At 64.2% G+C, this 19,822-nt stretch overlaps 2 protein-coding genes across 2 annotated transcripts; one reads left to right on the top strand and one right to left on the bottom strand.

The window, feature by feature from the left end:
• Positions 1-2,907: 2,907 nt before the first annotated feature.
• On the top strand, positions 2,908-5,731 carry DLX4 (distal-less homeobox 4; the record flags this gene model as incomplete). Its single annotated transcript, XM_084495992.1, has 3 exons — positions 2,908-3,199; positions 4,364-4,557; positions 5,436-5,731. The coding sequence occupies 3 exons, from the start codon at positions 2,908-2,910 to the stop codon at positions 5,685-5,687; spliced, it is 738 nt and encodes a 245-aa protein (XP_084352118.1). The 3' UTR covers positions 5,688-5,731.
• Positions 5,732-12,089: 6,358 nt separating this feature from the next.
• On the bottom strand, positions 12,090-15,216 carry DLX3 (distal-less homeobox 3; the record flags this gene model as incomplete). Its single annotated transcript, XM_084496440.1, has 3 exons — positions 14,867-15,216; positions 14,394-14,584; positions 12,090-12,431 (listed from the first exon to the last, which is right to left on the bottom strand). The coding sequence occupies exons 1-3, from the start codon at positions 15,183-15,185 to the stop codon at positions 12,090-12,092; spliced, it is 852 nt and encodes a 283-aa protein (XP_084352566.1). The 5' UTR covers positions 15,186-15,216.
• Positions 15,217-19,822: the final 4,606 nt, after the last annotated feature.

Below are 19,822 nucleotides of genomic sequence, written 5' to 3'. Positions count from 1 at the left end.
AGTTGACTCGATGTATTTGTTTTGGCAGCGGGTTACCCTCAAACCCCAAACCCTGCTCAAACAGCATGTGCTGCGCCTTCCAGCCCGCGCGGAGCCCAGCGCCGGGGCTGGGTCTAACCCGGGGACGTGCGCCCGGCGCTGCCCTGTGGGCAGGTGCCTGGGTGCCACCGGCTCCTGCCCTCGAGCTGCGGGAGCTGCTGGGAGCCAGACCCGGCTGCGGGGCGGCGGGGACGTTTGTCACAGCCCGAAGGGTTGGGGCTGGTTGCTTACCCCATCTCCCGGGGGATGGAGGTGCAGGAAGCGCTGTCCGTGCGCCCACCCCGGATGGAGACCATGGGGCTGGCGGCTGGGGCTCGGGGATGCTCCGATCATCGACACCTTCAGATGCCCAACCCCAAAGTCTACCTGGGCGAGGCTGGTGCAGAGGCTGGGTGCTGCCAGGGAGGAGGAGATGGGCTGCACCGGTGTCACCTCAGCCTTGGTGCTGCCTCGTGGTCCCCCCTGGATGGGGGGACCCATCCGCCCTCCACCAGGCACGGTGGTTTGGGACCCCAGCGCAGCGTCCCCCGTGGCATCACCGGTGAAACCTGCTCTTTGCGCAAGGTGGGGATTTGGTCTCCTTCCCCCAGAAGCCACATATTGCCCCAAAACACATGGGGGGGGACCAGCACCCAGTGCAGGGAACTCCCTGGGACCTGGCGGGGCGCAGCCACGCTGGGGTGCGAGGCTCTTGTGGTCCCCTTGTGCCACCCAGAAGCACCAGGGGACCAAATCTGTCCCTAAAACATCTTAGGAAACACCAAAGCAAAAGGGTGGGAAGGGCTCCAGGTGCCTTCAGCCCCCCTGGTGCCCCCATCCAGCCCTGGGAGCCACCCGGCCACCACGCACAGCCTCCCGCAGTGGGGAGGACACAGCCTCCACCTCCAGCTCCCTCCCATCCTCGGCACCGGGGCGCGGAGAACTAGGGGGGAGCCACCAGCAAGCCGGCACCCGTCCCTGGGAGATCTGAGTCACCCCGGCAGGGAAAGTGCAGAGCCGGGACGGGACAGACACAGATCGGCCGAGGCTCACTTTGATACTCGCAGTGGTCACACTTTGCCCCCGGTGCCGGCCACGCCGGGCTCCCCCGGATGACTCGGCCGGGCAGGGCTGGTGAACATCTGGATTTTGCCTTTTTTTATTATTATTATTTTTTTTAATGCTGCTTTGCCCCCGCTTTTGCCTGGGTGGAGTTGGAGGATTTTCCACATTTGCCCCCAGACTTTGGTGGCCTGGGTAGAGATGTCAGAGCAGCCTCTCTCCGAGCCAAAATTGAGATTTTTGGGGGGATTTTGAGCCCGGATCTCCCTTGGGCACTTGGTCCAGCTCCGCTCTGGGATGGAGAGGTGCAGGGACCCCAGAGCCTGCCAGGCACTGAGGGGCTGCTCTGCGGGTCCATCCGTGCTGGCCCCGATCCCTGCGGGGTGGTGAGCCTTTAAGGAGATGTTTGGGATGGGGAGAGATGGCAGGAGGCCATCAGAGGATCGGCCGCAGGTCAGGGTTGTTTTATTTGGAGTCGGGGATGGGAGAGCGGTCCCAGTGTGTCCGAGGGTTAGTGAGGAGCTCGGCTATTTATATCGGAGCTGCCAGCCCATGCACCGAGGGTGACTCAGCCTCGGCGCACTGGCGAGATGGAAACATGTTTTGAAGATGGTCTAATGGGAGGGTGGGGACGGGGGACCCTCCCTGCCAGCATCCCCGGCCGCTGTCACCCCGCTCCCCCGGGGCCGCCCCTCCCAGGCAAACCCCACATGGGGCAGCTGCTGAGATTTGGCACACCGGTGGCACACCAGCGTGGGCCACCTGGCTCCCCGCTATGTCACCCGCCGTGTCCCCAAACCCATCACCACGGCGCAGCCAGGGGTGGCAGGGAGGGACCCGGACCCCCATGTGGGGCTTGACGTGAGACCTGGGATTTCGGGAGGTGCAAACCCTCGCCGCCAAGCACCGGGGGTGTCCCCAGTGGCGGAGGTGACGGTGCTGGGGGTTGTGCCCCCCCTTGGCTGGTGGCCCCGTAGAGGCTCCGTGCACCCTGCTGGGGTCAGGGCTCCCCGGGGCAGCGGCAGGGAGCGGCCGGGCAGGTCGGTGCCTGCAGCCGGGAGCGGGGCCCCGCGGGGTCCGGGCTCTGTGGCGCCACGGGAAGGGGCCCCCACCTGGGTGCCCCACCTGGGTGCCCTCCCCAGCAGCTGGTGGACACAGAGGTGCAGGGCCTCGTGTCCGTCCCTCGGCCCGGTGTCTGTCCTTCCAGCTGTCCCCTTGTCCATCCGTCCTTCTCTCGTGCCCTGCTGTGTCCCCATGTCCCCAGCTGCTCCTTTTCCCCTTTATCCCCTGCGGGCCCAGGGCTGCCCCGCTGCCCCACCAAGGGGCTTTGCGCCCCCCCGCCCCGGGGTGCTGCCATCCATCTCCTGCACCCTCAAAGGAGGGGGCTCCCCAAAAAATCAGTGCCTCCCCGCTGCAGACTGATGACAAGACCCCCCCGGGGGTCTCAGCCAGGACACTGGGGGGGAGAACCACGGTGCCTCCCCCCCCCAGCTCCCCCTTCCCCACTGGGTGCCGCGCAGCCGTGTTGGGGGGACCCCGGCTTCAGGGGGGGGCTCCGAGGGGGTACCCCCGAGGGGATGGGGTAGGGGGCATCCAGGGGGCTGCCCCCCATCCCCGGGGGGGGGCCGTGACGTCACGAGGCGGGGCTCGTCGGGGCGGGGCGGGGCGGGCAGGGGATCCCCCGGGCGCGGGGCCGCGGTGTGGCAGCGCGGAGCCCGTCGAGGGGGGGGGGCGCGGGGCTCGGAGCGGTGCTGCGGGCTCCGGGGGTTGCCCGGCCAGGCCCGGCCAGGCCCGGCCCGGCCCGGCTCGGCTCGGCTCCGGTTCATCATGACCATGAGCTCCGTAGCCGAGAGTTTGCTGGGTTCCGACCCTTCTAAAACTTCTTTCCTGGAGCTCGGCCACCCCTCGCCGCCGCACTACCCGCTGCACGGCCTCCACCCCGCCGGCCACCCCCAGCACGACCCGTCGCCTTTCGCTTCCTACGCTCGGCCCGGGTCCTACCCTTACACCGGGGGCCCCCCCCCGCCTCCCCACGGCGGTCCCTACCTGCCCTATCCGCCCGCCGGCGCCCAGCATCCCCCGGCCGGGCTGGCCCACGGCGCCAGGCTGCAGGACGCAGGTAAGGCGGCCGCGGGGGTGCTCGGCGCTGCGCACCCGTTCCTAGCATCCCCCCTCCTTGTCCCGATCCCCTTCTCGGTCCCGGTCCCGGTCCCGGTCCCCGTTCCGGTCCCGGCCCCTCCGAGCCAGCGCGGAGCCGCCGGGAGCGCAGCGGCCGCCGTCGGAAGCGCGCCCGGAGCGCGCAGCCACCCAGTGGGAAGAGGGGATGGGGGGGGGGCTCGGAGAGGTGGGAGGGGACCCCCCCCACCAAGGGAGACCCAAAGGGGGTTGGGGGTGATGCCCCCCCCGCTGCTGGCCCCGTCTGGGTGCTTGCAGGACCCCCCCGGTGGGTGGACGCAGAGCCCCCGCTGCTCGGGTCCTGCGCTGTCCCTTTCCAGCCCCCCCCTGCTGCACCGATCCTGTGGCCCCCCCCCAGTTCCAGCTTGTTCCCTCTGCAGCCCCCAGCCCTATTTCAGCCCTGCTCTGGTCTGGTTTCCCCCAAAGCTGCTGCAGGACGCTGCCCGCTGAGCCACCCCGGGGAGAAACAGCCCCTGGGTTCACCCCGGGGGGGTCGTGAGCATGGCTCAGCCCCCGGGACCCCAGCCCTGTCCCCCCCCCCCCAGCCCTCCCCTCTGGGAGTGGGGCTGTGTATGGGGCTGTGCAGACACACCTGATACCCTGTGCTTGCCCGGTGTCCCACTGAGCCCAGGTGTCCCCGGTGTCACCTCAGTGTCCCCCGTCTCCATGCCTGGCATGTTTTGGCCCCCACATCCCCAAAATCCCCCAGGGATGCTCAAAGCCACAGCTGGGCTGGCCAGCACAGACCTTGTGGCCAGGAGCTGCCAGGGGGGGGTCAGCACACCCACAGCACGGCCTCTGCCCCCCATCACCCCTGCTCCCCATCACCTCTGCCCCCCACCAACTCGCAGGGCCCTGCTGGTCCCCCCAGTGGGTGCATGGCCCTGCAGCCTGCCCGCTTTTGGGGCCCTGAGCAGACATCACCGTGCCTCCTGGTTCCCCTTCGCTTTACGTGGGGGCTTAAACGAAGCAGCAGGGCAGAAGCAGGTCCCGCCACTCCCCAAAAATACATCCCAAGACCCGCTGCACCCCCCTGGGGTCGGGGCGGGAGGGGTGCTTTATTGTCCTCCCGCGGTGCTGTAACCCTCTGCTCCTCTCCTCCCCCAAGAGCACGACAAGCCGCCGGCCATCGCCAACGGGGAGCTGCGCATCAACGGCAAGGGGAAGAAGCTCCGCAAGCCCCGCACCATCTACTCCAGCCTGCAGCTGCAGGCCCTCAACCAGCGCTTCCAGCAGACCCAGTACCTGGCGCTGCCCGAGCGCGCCGAGCTGGCCGCCCAGCTGGGGCTCACCCAGACCCAGGTACAGCCGTGGCATCCCCAAAACCCTGCTGCCAGCGTGGCCACGGCACGGCACGGTGAGGGGGGGGATGCGCGGCGCACGTGGCTCGTCCCCCGTCTCCGCTCCGGGAGTGACTCCGGATTAAGGCCGTGCGCTTGGAGCCGTGCCGAGCCGAGCCGTGCCGCGGCGGGCAGCCGGCGCCGGCAGGCCCCGCGGCTCGGGTCCGGGGCGCCCCTGCTCGCACCTCCCAGCGGCACCGGGACTTTCCCAGCCCCGGAGCCTGGCTGCCGGCCCAGCCGTGCCCGGCGCTGGGCGGCCCCGCAGCCGCGGGACGGGGCGAGTGGGTTTTTGAAGGCGATGGGGAGAGACAGGCAGGCGGCAGCGGTGCAGCCCGGAGCCAGGGGCGAAGCGAGCTCATAAAGCCGGGGAAGAGGAGGCAAGTGGGAACCTGCCGGCAGCGCGGGGGGGACCGCGGGGAGGAATGAGCGGGGCCACCACCCCAGCCGCCGCGCGGCGGGGCCCCACCGCGCCGCCGCGCCCCAACCCAGCCCCAGCACCCGCGTTGGGCTGGTGGGGGCACAGCCCGAGGCGGGGGGGACACGCGGGGACACAGGTGGACGTGCACGGCTGGAGGCTCTCGGGTTGCTCTCCGTTTATCACCAGGTTGCCCTGGTTTTAGAGCCACGTTCTCCTCCGGCTCCCCATAGTGGATTCTCTAGTGGCTTGTAAAGGGTTGGGCTCATCCCATAAGACCCCCGCGCTGGGCCAGCTGTGCCCCTGGGAAAGGGCAGGCGGTGTCTTAGGTGGGGGAGACGAGGGCTGTAGAGGGGGCCTCAAAATATATGGGGGGACGACGCTGTGCTCCCTGCATCCCTTGCTCACCCCGCTCTCGCCCGCAGGTGAAGATCTGGTTCCAGAACAAGCGCTCCAAGTACAAGAAGATCATGAAGCAGGGCTCCAGCGTGCCCGATGGGGAGCACCTCCACACCTCCTCCTCGCTCTCCCCCTGCTCCCCCAACATCCCCCCGCTCTGGGACATCCCCGTGCCGGGCAAGGGGCCCCCCTTAGCCCCCAGCAACTACATCAGCAGCTTCGGAGCCTGGTACCAGCCGCACCCGCAGGACGCGATGCCCCGGGGTCCCATGATGTGATGCCGCCCTGGCTCCAGCACCCAGCGGCTCCAGGAGGGCCAGCATTGGGGAGGGGGGACGTGCCGCCACCCTCCCCCGAGGGGCCGGGGAGCCCAGCGATGATGCCCTGGGGGACCCCAGCGAATGGAGGATGAAGAAGAGGAAGAGGAGGAGGAGGAGGAAGGTGACTGCTGACTGCAGGGAACTGAGGACCGCCCGCCCCGTCGCGGTCTGCAGCGAGACGGCTCCGGCACAAAGCCCCCGTGCGCCCGGCCCGGCGGGACAGGACTTGGCCACAGCCCCGGGTCCCTCTGGTCATGGACACCCGGGGGTGGCCCCAAAAGAGGGGCTGGAGGGGTGGGGAGTCCCCAGACACCCCCCCCAAAAAAAAAAAAAACAAAAAACACAAAGCCTGGCTTTATTTATAAACACCTCCCGTTACCGTATGCGCCCCCCGTTACAAATGGGCTGTATGATTGTAAAGTAAAGACTGCTCCTCAGTACCTGCTGCTACGTTTGGGGGGGGGTCCCTGCTTTTTTTTTGGGGGGGACACACTTCGATCCCTGTCCTCGGAGGCTCTCGTCTGCAGGTGAAGTGGCCCCGTGGGGTGGGGGGCACCCAAGGAGGGGTCTGGGGCTCCCCCCGCCCAGCTCCACATCTGCGCGGGACCCGCCGCTATTTCCAGCCCCGCTCCTCTGAACTGGAGGCGCAATTAAAGTAATTGGGGGCCCCTAAGCGAGGGGCTTCTCGCCGCCTCCTTGGGGTAATTACGGGCAATTTGCAGCTGTTGAAGACGTCTCCCTTTAATAGGGGTGGGAGAAGGAGGGTGGGGGGCGCGGGGCAGGTTGGGGACCCCGGGGTTACTGCCCAGCTCCTCCTGGCCCCAACACTTTGGGAGCACTTTGGGAGCTGAAACCTTTTTCAGCTGCAGGTTTCTTTCACCTCTCCCTTTATCCTTTTCAGAGGCCAGGATCTGGCTAAAAAACGTTTTATGGTTATTTATGGACGGGAGCTGCAGTGGGGCTCTGCCCAGCAGAGATTTGGGGCTGCAGCGCATCCCTACCTGGGTTTTCTGCGTGGCACAGGTGGGCTGGGTGCCCGATCCCCCCCCCATTTTATTTCCCTGCTGAAAGCATCGCTATCTGCCTCAAGGACCATGTTACCCGACCCTTCATCCCCTCTTCACTGCAGCATTTCGGTTCAGGGGTGCCAAGGTTTGGGGACGGCACAGCTCCGGGCACGGCTCTGTTTGCTCCACGCATTCAGCAGCACCTGGGGCCAGATTTTTTTCCAAAACGCTTGGCTCCCACCCCGAGGAGCTGGGTTTGTGAGTGATGGGCAGGTCGGGATGGGACCTGAGCGCGGGGACAGCGTGCCCCAAAGCTCCTGGGACAGCACCAGGTACTGGGATTGATTCCTGTGCCGGGGATTTGGGCTGCTGGCAGCCACGTGCCGGTGACCCCGTGGGGACTCAGGGCTCCAAACCCCAGCGTGGGTGCAAGTTGTCCCCAAGCTGTGCCCTGGGACAGCCACCAGCACCCTGCAAGGGTGGCACTGGGGGCACGTGGAGCACACAGCTGGGACCCCCATGGCTGGGACCATGCACGGTGCCTCCTGCATGGAGGGGACAATGTCACCGGAGGGGTGACAATTTCTCATACATGGACTGGGGAAGTCCCAGCCCCTCGCAGGGTGGCATTGTCCCCGGGCAGGAGCTCTGTGATTTTCCTCTGGGGGTTATTTCTGGCTATGGGAAGGGGCTGAAGCACGGCACCGGCTGCACCGGCAGCTCGGGTCACCGAGCACCATCCGTTTGCACTTGTAGGGGGGGGGAACCCGCTGATGGCAGTGGGGTTGGAGGGAGCTCAGCACCTCGCTGTGCCCGGGAAGGGAAGGATCCATCCCGCGGGGACGTGTACGGGCCGGCCGAGAGGTCTGCCCCCGTGCCACGACGTGCGCTGCCGCTTCCCCTCTTTGATATCCGTTCCCGGGCTGGGGGAACGCGGGCGGCAGCGGCCGCGGCTCCCGCTCAGCTTTCCCGACGGATGTGCTGCCAAGGACCTGCAGCCAGAGCCTCTCTCGCAGGTCCCGTCTTGCAGCAGGCTCTGGCTCCCGGGATCCTGCCCGCCCGCTGCTCGCGGCTGCCCTGCACCGAGCCTCGCTCAGAGCAGAGCCATCCCCTCCCCGCTGCGCTGGCACCTGGGAGGGGGCGCAGCCTGCTCAGGGCACCCGTGGGTGCGGGCGACTTGTGTTAGGTGGGAAATGGTGGTGGTTTTTTTGTCCCCTTATGTGCAAAAAGGTGTTTGTGCCCTGGTGCTGCTCGGGATGCTCCTGCAGAGAAAGGGATGGGGTCTGCAAGTCAAGGAGGGGGGTCTGGGGGCTTTTCTGCCCTTTTCTCTGCACTAGGACAGGACCACGGCCCTGCTGGCTGCTGGGCACCAGGAGAGGGGCGGCGTTTCCAGCACAGCATCGCTAAAGCTGGGCTGTGCTCCTCTCATCAGCCAGGAGCATCCTTGGCTTGGGAAGGCTCTGAAAAGGCCAAGAGCCCGAGAACATCCAGCTCTGGTAGGGATCAAGGCATTGACGAGGAGAAATCCCCTCCAGACTCCCTGCCCTGGGGAATGGGGACGCCTCTGGGCTTGTTTGGGTCCCTCTTCCCTCCACTAGCCCAGGCTGGGTGTCCAACCTGCCCCCTTCGGATTGCCGGGGGATGTTTGGGCAGCTTCGTGTCCCCTTTCTGTCCCCAACCCCACCCACGCAGGGCGATGCTGGCTCTGCCGGTGCTTCACCCAGGCCACAAAGGCAACCGAGATGTCCTCAAAGCCACCCGGGACCGTTTCCATCCTATTTTCCACCTCCAACCACGGTGGCCGAGCCCCGGCCAGCGGCGACGCCGCGGCTGCCTCGTGTCCTCCTTCGGCTCTCCATCTGCCGCGTGCCGGGTTAGCCAAGAGCCGGGGAGGCGATGAAGACATCGCGGATGCCAGGCCGGGCCGTGGGCGGGCGGCTGCCCCCGCTCTTTGTGCTGGCAGCGGCGTGACGCAAGCGGCTGGAAGCGGCGTGTTGCAACGGGGCAGGAAACGAGCGCCGCGCTGGGAGGGCTGCGCGCCGGGGCTTGTGCGCGCGGGCACGGGGCAGAGCCGCGCGGGGACACCGGCGGGCACCCGAGCCTGCTCCCGACAGCTTTGGACCCCCCCCTCCCCATGGCTGGGAACCAGCTCAGAGCCTTCATCGTGCCCGTGGCTGATGGCAAAATGCCCCTGGTGGGGTTGTTGGGGCTGGCCAGCATCCCCATCCTGGGAACATCTGGGGTTGGGGTTGCCCAGCATCCCCATCCCGGGACCTTCCGGTGCTGCTCTCCGTCCCCTGTGGTGGTGGAGGAGGAGAACTGGGAGAACTGGGATAAGAAACGTTGGGGTTTCTGGGGTAAAGGGGTTCTTTGAGCCCAAAGTGGGTGATGGATGCTGGGAGGAGTGGGGAGGGGGGGCCATGGGGTCCCTGCCTGCGCTCTTCTGCTTTTGGGAGGATGCAGGGGCAGGAGGAGAGGGTTTGTCCCTGGAGAGGGACATCCAGGTCCTGGGGCTGCTTTTGGGGAGAATCTTGGGGGTCTTGGCCACCTCTGGGCTCAAGGCTGGTGGAGCTGCAGGTGATGCTGGTGGTGCCCCCCCCCCTTTTCTGCAGGGAGGAAAAGGAGGAAAGCAGCCAGGAGGCGCCGTGCCTGGCTCCATCGGGCAGCTTCCAAAGGGGCTCCAGCTCCTGGCACCCCCAACACGGGCACCCCCGGCCCCATGCAGGACCTGCTGTGCGGTTGGGGTGTCGGGGCAGGGCAGGAGGGACGAGGGGCTGCTTGAGCACAGCCTCTGCGAGCCGAATTCCTGCCGGGCGCCCATCCCCGGGCCGTCGGGGCTGGCTGGAGGAGCCCGGTTTGCAGGCAGTGCCGCCGGAGGGGAGCAGGATTAGCGCCTGTCCGCGGGCAGAGATGCGCCCAGCCTTTATATAATCCACGGATATGTAATCTTCTTTCTTTTCTTTTTTTTTTTTTTTTTTTTTTTCCCTAAATTAAAAAAAAAAAAAAGGGGGCCAGCTCATGACATGCTTCTCACTCCAGGCAACGCCGCTCGGTTTCCTCCTCTCCCAACCCGCCCGCCGCCTCCTTGCTCTTGCTGGCAGCCTACCCCTAATAAAACGCAGTGTCTCCAGCGTGTCTGCCCGCCTGCCGGCTGTGGGTCGGGTTTGCACGCAGCCTCCAACCCCAACCCCAACCCCAAGCGCTCGGGGACCAGGGGCTGGCAGCTCCCCTTAACCCTTCGCAGCCAGCCCGGACACGCAGACGTCCTTTTGGGGACACCCGAGGTCCCCCTGCAGCCACGGTTGGGGTGGCAGAGGGGACGAGGTGATGGGGACAAGGTGACGGGGACGAGTTGGGGACCTCGCAGCCCTCTTGGGGAAGTCCCCGCTGGCGCAAGGTGCAGGGACAGCCCCTGCGTGTCCTCGGTCATTGCAAGGGGGACTTGGGGATGCGCTGGGGGTGCGCTGGAAGCTGGCTGTGTCCCGGCCATGCCCACGGTGCAGAGGGACCAGACCTAAGGGATTAGCAGGGGGGGCTTTGGGGGACCCCATCCATGGCCACCGGGGACCAGGGTGGGCGCACGGAGGCTTCAAGGGGCTGGTGGTGCCGGCACGGCAGCGGGCACGGCTGTCCCACAACAGCACGGCAGCGGGCAGGGGTCCCCGCCAGCCCCTGCTCACGCAGTGACCCCAAAGGGGACACTGGGACAGCCCAGCTGCCCTCCCAGTTTGCACGGTTTTGAGCCTACTGGTTCCCGGTAAGTGCAGTGGAAGGGAAGCGTCGCAGCTCCGCGGTGTTTTGGAGGCGGCTCTGCAGAGCACGAATACAATTTTTAATTATTTTTTTTTCCCCAAAAAAAAGTTCCCTTTCCACAAAGAGGTGGTCAGGGGGAGCCAGAAGAGGACTTTCCCGTCACCTTGCCACTGTCACCCCAGGTCCCCAGCTGTCCCCAGGACACGGGATGCGGGGCTGAAAGCGAAATTCCCTATCCCAAAAAACTCCTCCACGGCCGGGGTCCTCCCCGCTCGCTGGCAAACCAACCCCGAAAATAGCGTTGGGACAGCCTTAAAATTCAAAGCACTTTTATTAACATTCGCGGATCAGCTTCTGCTTGCTAAGAAAGCAGCAAAGGGGGCTCGGAGGAAGCCCCCGTCCTCGGAGGGAGCAGTCACCAGCCGGGTTGGTCTTAAAAAATAAAACGCAAACAAACGACAAAAAAAAAAAAAAAAAATACACAGAACGAAACAACTTGGTTTTGATCAACTTTATACAAACGAACCTTATGTACACTCTCTTTTTTTCCCCCATACACCCCTATTTATATAAGGCAACATAAATAAGATCCTCGGGACTGTACAACACATATGAACACTTCTTAAAACTGCACTTTCTGCTTTTAAAAAAATAGCATCACTCTCTTAAAAAATAGTAAAGAGGTTTTTTTGTGTTTTTTTTTTTTTTGTTTTTTTTTAAATGTGTTGTCGACTTATTTAAAAAATAGGCATTCTGCTTCGCCGTTAGCTTAAATGACAGATGGAGGCACTGTTAGAAAACAGACACTAGCACAATTTTCTCTTTAAAAAATAACTTAAGCCATTCCTGAACAGTTTAAATATTAAAATATTCCCCCCCTCCCTCCCCCATTTTTATGTTTTATTTTTATTTTAAATTTTTAAATAAACCACCTCGTTGTCTGAGCATTGTCCCGGGTGATCCCCGTGAAGCTGCCGGGGCTCCACAGCCCCAATCCGGGCTGGGGGTGCCGGGTGGCACCCATGGGACACCCACGGTCCCGCAGCCTGGTGCCGGTCCCCGCTGGGCGCTGGATTTTGGGTGCTGTGAAGGCAAAAGGCGTCCCGTGCCCTCGACTCCGATGGGCACCCCCCAGCCGTCTCGCTTCCTCCTCCTCCTCCTCCTCCTCGCCATGGCTTTGGTCCCCGTTGTTTCCATCCCAAGCAGGGCTCCGGGTGCTCCTCGGGGACCCCGGCACGGAGCAGTCGCCCCCAAAACGGCTCGCCCCAAGGTGGGGGCACCACGGCCGGTGGGGAAAAACGCGGCTCCCGGGGGGCCGTTGCTTTTTGGGGGGGTGATGGAAAAAGAAAAATACACGAGGAGGATTCGCCCCCTTTTCCTCGCCTTCCCTTGGCGTGGAGCTAACGAGTTTAACCCTTTGCGGTCCTGTTGTTCCTGAGATGAGAGTATAGGATATATAAGTGTATACATAGGGGTGTGTGTACATGTGTGTCCTGGAAACACTTTAAAACAAAAAAAAAATAAGAAGAAAAAAAAAAAAAAAAAGTGGGGGGGGAAAAAAAAGGAAGGAAAAGGAGTCCTGCCACTGTCTCTCGTTCCCTTAGTAGACTGCGCCGGGGTTGGGGGGAGGCCCCGGGGAGGTGTGATGCATCGTGGCGGCCGGCGGCGGCTGGTGGGGTAAATGGGGTCCGCTGAGGGTCTGCGGGTGGTACCAGGGGTTGTGCTCGTCCAGGAAGCCGGGCGAAGAGCTGTAGGGGAGCGGCTGCGGGAGCGGGGTCCGGCCCGGCGCGCTGCCGTGCGAGTTACTGTCCCAGACGGCCGGGGAAGGAGGGGAGTTGCAGGCCATGGAGTCGCTGTTGTTGGGGCTGTGCTCCAGCGGCACCTCGCCGTTCTTGTAGAGCTTCTTGAACTTGGAGCGGCGGTTCTGGAACCAGATCTTCACCTGGCAGGGAGGGACAAGGGGTGAGTGCCCCGCGTCGGCTTGCAGTGGGGTTGCGGGAAGGCACCCCACGGGTTTGTGGGTTTTTTTTTTTTGGGGGGGGGTTGTGGGGAACCCGGACACGCAGCACATCGTGGGAAGCCACCTGTGTAGGGGGGCTGTGGGGAGCCGGCACGCAGCAGGTGCCGTGGGGAGCCGCCTGTGATATGGGTGCTATAGGGACACCGGACACGCCATGGGAAGCCACCTGTGATATGGGTGTCACGGGGACCCCAGACACAATATGGGAAGCACCCGTGACATATGGGTGCTATAGGGACCCCAGACACAATATGGGAAGCCACCCGTGATACGTGTGCTATAGGGACCCCAGACACAATATGGGAAGCCTCCTGTGATATGGGTGCTCTAGGGACCTCAGACACCCCACAGGAAACCACTTATCCTATAGGCGTCACAGGGACCCCAGACACCCCATGGGGAGCCACCTATGCTGTGGGTATTTGGGGACCCCAGACACACCGTGCACCATAGGAAGCCCCCAATGACACGGGTGTTACGGAGAGCCCCCACACCACGCACCATAGACGAAGCCACCGACGGTGCGGGTGTCGTGGGGACCCCAAACACCCCATGGGAAGCCACCGACAGTGTGAGTATCGTGGGGACCCCGGGCACTCGGTGCACGGTGACAAGCCACCCGGGACGTGGGCGTCGCGGGCCGCCCGTCACGCCATGCATCACGGGACACCGGCCCGGCACGTCGCGCGTCGGGAGCGTCCCCGGCGCTGGGTGAGGCCGCGGCGCTGGGCGCCCTTGGCCCCCGGGGAAGGGGCGTGGGGGGTTGGGGGGGAGGCGGTGGTTGTCACCCAAACAGGATGTCCCTCTGGGAGCGGGTGACGCGCTCCGTCAGCCCTTTGCCGAGTGTCCCCGATTGCTTCATCGCCCAAGGGAGGAGGAGGAAGGCCGCGCCGGGGAGCGCCGCGCCAAGGGCGGCACAAGGGCGCCGGCGCCGGCCCGCAGGCAGGGAGGGCACCGGGACGGGGACGGGATGGGACACAGGTTTGGGGTGGCTGTGCCGCGGTGGCAGCCTGTCACGCCAGCGAGGACACCGGGTTGGGGTTGTCCCCGCGCCCGACAAGCCTCAAAAGTGAAGGTTTGGCCCCAAAGCTGGGAGGCAGCGTGGGGAAGGAGGAGCCCCTCTTGCCCATCCCTTCTTGTTGGGTGTAGCCAAAACTGGCAGCCCCCCGACGGCACCTTTGGGTGCTCCTGTCCCCAATTCCAGTCTCCCACAGGAGCTGGGAGTTGGGGTGCCAGGAGGACAGACAGAAGGGGAGCTGTGGAAAGCGCGGGCAGGAGGAGCAGGGGCTGGACCCAGCTGGATTTGGGGCAAATCGGCCAGGATGTGGGGTCCTGAGCACCCCATCCGCAGCACCCCGTGCTCAGCACCCAGCTCAAGCGCCCTGTCCTGAGTGTCCCATCCCAAGCACCCCGTCCTGCCTGGGATTTCACATCCTGGGAAGCCGGGTGCTGACCCAGGACACTTCCAAGGACCGGGGCAGGATTTGGCCCCTCCTGGGTAACCGGGCAGAGTGGGGGCTGAGCTGGGGCTGGCTGCGGAGCCAGGGGATAAACCCCGAAATTTTGGATAGGGGCACGGCCAGGATCCGTCCCCTCTCTCCGCTCCTGCCCTCCTCTCCCCCGTCCCTTCGGCACCACGGATCTGCTCCCTGCAGGGAATCCCAGCACCCTGCAAACAGGCAGCACCCACCCCTGGGGTCCCCCAAACCCCCACATCCCTCCCCACATCCCAAAGGGACGGCTTCATCCGGAGCCGCACCGAACCCACACCGACTCGGGGGTTGCAAAAAGGAGCGGGGGTACAGCTCCATCTCCCCCTCCCACCTCTCCCCCCGGGCTGTGGCTGGGATTTTTTTTTTGGGAGGGGGGGGGCTCAGCCCTTACCTGGGTCTGGGTGAGCCCCAGCTGGGCGGCCAGCTCGGCGCGCTCGGGCAGCGCCAGGTACTGGGCTTTTTGGAAGCGGCGTTGCAGAGCCGCCAGCTGGTAGCTGGAGTAGATGGTGCGGGGTTTGCGGATCTTCTTGGGTTTCCCGTTGACCATCCGCACCTCGGGCTCCGGCTCCTCCTTCACCGACACTGGGCACAGAGCGCAGAGGTGAGGACGGGGCTGGAGAAAAGGTCCCAAAACAGCCCCCGAAATCCCCTCCCCAACCCGAGGTCCGCAGCACCGGAGAGGGATGAACCCAAAACCTCCCCGTCCTCCGCTGGGAACAAACAACGCACCGGCAACCCCACAACCGCTCCGTCCCCAAGTTAAAAACACTTAATTTTTAATTTTTTCAGGGGAGGGCACAACCTCACTGAGCTCCCAAGCAAAGGGGGGGATAGGATACGACCCCAATTTCCCGGGCATCCTACCTGCATCCTGGGCTGGGAGCTGCTGGTCCCTGAAGTGGCCGTACTGGCGGTAGGAAGGGCTGTAGGAATAGTCGGATTTGGGCGAGTAGGTGCCGGCGGCCCCGATGCCGTTGAGGTTGAACTGGTGGTAGGGGTAGTGGCCGACGGGCTGGCTGTAGGACTGGCCCGGGTAGTAGTCGTGCTGGCCGGTGTAGTAGCCCAGGTCGGTGACGGAGGACTCGGGTAAAGTGGGGGAGTCCTTGGAGGCGGCATGGCAGCTCAGCGAGCCCGACAGGTCGGTGAGGATGCTGGAGAGCTTCTTGTCGAAGGAGCCGCTCATCGCTGGAGCAGGGGGGGGTGCCAGCCCGGCTGGGGACCCCCGGCTACCCGCGCGTCAGGGGGCCTGGCGTGCCCAGAGCCGGCTCCAAACGCACGGCTTCTGGCGAGGGAGCAAGAGAGAGACTGTGCCCAAACCTCCAGCCCCGGCCGCCTGCTTAAAGCCTTTAATTATGGAGCAGGGCAGGGTGGGTGCGCATTCCTATTGGCTCCAGAAATATTGCCTGGGAGGCAAAACAGGCTCCTGCCTCCTGTTTTTTTTTTTTTTTTTTTTTTTTTTTTCCCTTCTCTTTCTTTTTTTTTTTTTTTTTTTTTCTGTTTTTTTTTTTTTTTTCTCCCCCCTCTCTCAAGAAACAACAAAGAGTGGGTGAAAGAGGGAGAAGGGATAAATAAAGATCGCAGGCTGCAGGAGCTGGGGAGGAAAGGAAAGGAAAAGGGGGGGGGGGGGGAGGCAGGCAGGCAGGCCCCCCCCCCCCCCCCCCAGGGCAGCGGGAGGTGATTTGGGGAGGGGGTTGCGAAGGGGTCGTGGTGCTGGGGGTGCTTGGAGCTAAGGGGGGGGGGTTTGGACAGGGAGTGGGGGGGGCTACGGTGTAGGAAGGCTTGGGGTTAGGGAGTGGGATGGATTCGGGTTTGGGGCCGGGGGGGGGCTGCAGGGTGAGACCTCCTCCCCAGCTCCCACCTTCCCCCAGCAGCTCCCAGTGGCTCCCAGTACAGCCCCCTCCCCCGGGCACAGCCCCCCCAGACCCCAAAATTTGCTGTGCGCCCCCCCCCACCTCTCCTGCACCATGGGGACCTCGCTGCCAAACCCCCCCCCCAGGGCTGCCCCCCCTCAGGGCTCTGCGCCCCTCTTCCAGCCCCACTCAGGGTCCTGACCCCCCCGCTGCCCTAAAAGCCCCCCCACAGCGTCACCCAGCCCAGCCCCCCCAGGCAAGGCCCTGCCACCCTTGCCCACCCCCGGGGCTGTCCCCAGCCCCCCCCCCAGCCCCCCAGCAAGAAGGCGAATAGAGGGGGGATGGGACTGGGGGAGGGGGGCTTTTATTTTGGTGGGGGGGTCTCTACCTCTCCTGGCAGGTTCTTAACCCTAAAAAAAGGGGATGGGGGGCTTGGGGGGGGGGCAAATTCTGGAGCCTGGCTGGGGTTTTTGCATTGGTCAATGAAATATTTGCCACCCCAAAACCCCCCCCGGGTGCCCCCCAAAAGGCACTGCCCCCCCCCCAGCCCCCAGGTGCCCCCCCCCGGCGGCGCAGCGCGGTCCAAGGGCGCCACCAGGCGGCCACGGCGGGCACTGCGCGCTCAGGGGACCGCGGGTTCGAATCCCGGCCCCGCCGCCACCGGGGTGGGGGGGTTGGGGGGGGTGGGGGGGGAGAAAATTGGGGAAATTATAGAAATTGGGAAGGGGACGGAATAATTTGGGATGGGATGGGATGGGATGGGATGGGATGGGATGGGATGGGATGGGATGGGATGGGATGGGATGGGATGGGATGGGATGGGGTGAGAATAGAAGTAGAATTAATAGAATAAAATAGAATTTGAAAAGATTAGAACAGGATTTGAAAATAAGTAGAAATAGAAGTAGAAGAATAGAATAGAATAGAATAGAATAGAATAGAATAGAATAGAATAGAATAGAATAGAATAGAATAGAATAGAATAGAATAGAGGTGATGTACAGGTGACGTAGAAGCAAAACATTAAAAATAAAACTTTAAAATAGAAGTAAAATATTAAAATAGAAGTAAAATATTAAAATAGAAGTAAAATACAGAAGAATGGCCTAGAAATAGCACAAGCTAGGGTAGAAGAGGAGCAGAGATCAGCTCCGGGGGGGAGCAGAAGCCTGACCCCGAGGCCGTGTCTGGGGGCAGGGGCTCCCCTCCCAGCATGGGAACCCTAATCTGGGATTAATGAGGGATTAATTCCCAGGGGACAGAAATGTTTGGGATGAGCCCGGCCCTGCCGTCTGCCCTGCTGGGAGCTGCGCGAGGGCCTCCCTGGGGAGGTTCCCAAGGTCCCAGGGGAGCCGCTGGGACGTCCCCAGGTCCCCGGCCCAGTTGTCCCAGTAGCCGACCGGTCAGCGGGACTGGTTTGTGCCCCAAAATGGGTCCCGAGGCAGGACGAGGCGGTCGGGGAGCTGCTCGGAGAGCGGCTCGGGAGCACGGGGCAAACAGGGAGCAGGTCTGTTCGGTCCCCAACCAGTTTGGGACTGGGAGATACTGGTGCCTGCGGCTGCCCAAGGCTGCTCCTGCTGGAGCCCCAAATTGGGGAGATCCTGGATAACACGGGGGGGTGGGGGGGGTGCCCAGAAGTGGCAGAAGTAGGTGGCTTAATTGGAAGCGGCTTAGAAGCGGCTTAATTAGGGGGGGGGTCCCTAGAAAAGGGGGGGTGTCCCTGTCCCAGAGCCGGGGGGGGGGAGCGTCTGGGGGGGGGGGCATCCTTGGTCGGACTCCCAGCGGCATCCTCGGTCGGACGGCTCCATCTAGCGGCGTTTTGGGTGCTGACACCCCCCCCTTTGGGTGCTCACACCCCACTTTGGGTGCTTACCCCCCCCTTTGGGTGTTCACCCCCCCCTTTGGGTGCTGACACCCCCCCTTTGGGTGTCCACCCCCCCCTTTGGGTGCTGACCCCCAACTTTGGGTGCTGACCCCCCCGTTTGGATGCTCACAGACCCCCTTCGGTCCTGACACCCCTTTTTGGGTGCTGACCCCCCCCTTTGAGTGCTGACCCCCCCTTTGGGTGCTGACACCCCCCCCTTTGAGTGCTCACCCCCCCCTTTGGGTGCTCACACCCCCTTTTGGGTGCTGAACCCCCCCCCCAAAACTCAACACCCTCCCCAGGGGCCGTAACACCTTCCCTGGGGGATAATCCCCCCCCTCCAGGTATAAGCACCCCCCCCTTTGGGTGCCAGCACCCTCCCTTTGGGTGCAAACATCCCTCCTTTGGGTCCGCCGCACCCCAAAATGACCCAAAGGTGGGGAGGGGGGACAAGGGACAGGGGAGGGGGGACCGGGGGGGGGGAATTTATTTTTTTTTGGGGGGGGGCACAGTGCTGGCAGTGCCGCGGTGCCAGCCGGTGCCCGGTGCCATCACCCTTTAGGGTGACACCGGGAAGTGCTTGGGGTGGGGTTGGGAGGGGTTGAAGGGGGGGGATTGAGGGGGGATTGAGGGGGGGTTGAGGGGGGTTCGGGGGGGGGTTGAGCAATTCCCCGGCAGGAATTTTGGCCTCAATTTGGCACAAACACGCCTGGAGGCCCCACGCGGCCTACGCCGTTTGGCCTCCTCGGGACTTGGGGGGGGGACAAAATTGGGCTGTGCAACCCCCCCCCCAACCCCATGAGACCCCCGTATCGAGGCTGTGGGATCGGGGAGGTCCCTTGGGTGCCCCCCCACCCCCACCCCACAACCGGTGCCGCAGCCCCCATGGGTGGGAGGCTCCCGGGCACGGAGCCGGCACATTCCCGGCGTTCCTGGGCAGCCGGGAGCCGCCGTGGGAGGCCGGGGATTTTTTTGGCCCCCCCAAAGCCCCCCCAAAGCCCCCCCAAAGCCCCCTCGGACCCCCCAGCAGAGGCTGAGCCCCCAACCCCTCCTGCCTCAGTTTCCCCCCCACCCCTGAAGCTGCAGCGGAGCCTCCAGGACCCTGGAGGGGGGGGGAGGAGGGAGGGGTGCCCCCACCCCATAATTTTGGTGCCCCCACCCCATAATTTTGCTGCTCCTGCCCCGTGGCCAGGCTGGGGGTTGGGGGGGGGTCCCCACTCCGGGGGGGTCCCAGCATTGGTGGTCCTGGTGCTGCCCGGAGGGGGCTTATCCTGGGGGGGGTGGGGACGGGTCCTGACTTGGAGGGCTCAGCCCGGGGGGGGGGTCCCATGGGGGTGGGGGCGTGCGTGCACAGGCGTGCGATTGCACAAGCGTGTGCACGCCCAGGTGGGTGCTTGGGTGGGTGGGTGCTTGCACACGTGTGTGTTTGTGTAACTGGCTGCTTGCACACCCAAGTGCATGCCGGTGCAGCTGTGTGCTTGCACACGTGTGCACGCCCAGGTGCATTCTGCTACGGCTGGCCACTTGCACACGTGTGTGCACACCCAGGTGCTAGTGGGTGTAGGTGTTCACTTGCACACGTGTGTGCACGCCCAGGTGCATCCTGGTATGGGCAACTGCTTGCACAAGTGTGTGCACGCCCAGGTGCATGCCAGTACTGCTGGCTGCTTGCACATATGTGCACGCCCAGGTGCATGCTGGTATAGGTGTTCACTTGCACACGTGTGTGTGCACATCCAGATGCATCCTGATATGGACTTGCACATGCGTGTGCACGCCGAGGTGCACGGCGCTACAGTTGCTTCTTGCACATGCACGCACACCCAGGTGCACGCTGGTACAGTTGCTGCTTGCACACGTGCACACACCCAGTTGCACGCCAGTACACCTCCCCCTTGCACACGCGTGTGCACGCCCAGCTGCATCCTGGTTTGGGTGACCCCTTGCACACGCGTGTGCACACCCAGGTGCACTCCAGCACCCCCCCCCTTTGCACACCCCCTTGCACACCCAGGTGCGCGCCCTCCCCACCCCCCCCGGCGCCCCGCCCCGTGCCCGCGCGCCCCACCCTCGCGCATGCGCCGTGCCCCTCCCGCAGGTACCGGG

Source organism: Aythya ferina (genome assembly GCF_964211825.1).
Source record: "Aythya ferina genome assembly, chromosome: 23".
In the NCBI taxonomy this organism is placed as follows: domain Eukaryota; kingdom Metazoa; phylum Chordata; class Aves; order Anseriformes; family Anatidae; genus Aythya; species Aythya ferina.
Note: the sequence above shows the minus strand (reverse complement) of the source record. Positions and strands in the feature narration are given on the sequence as shown.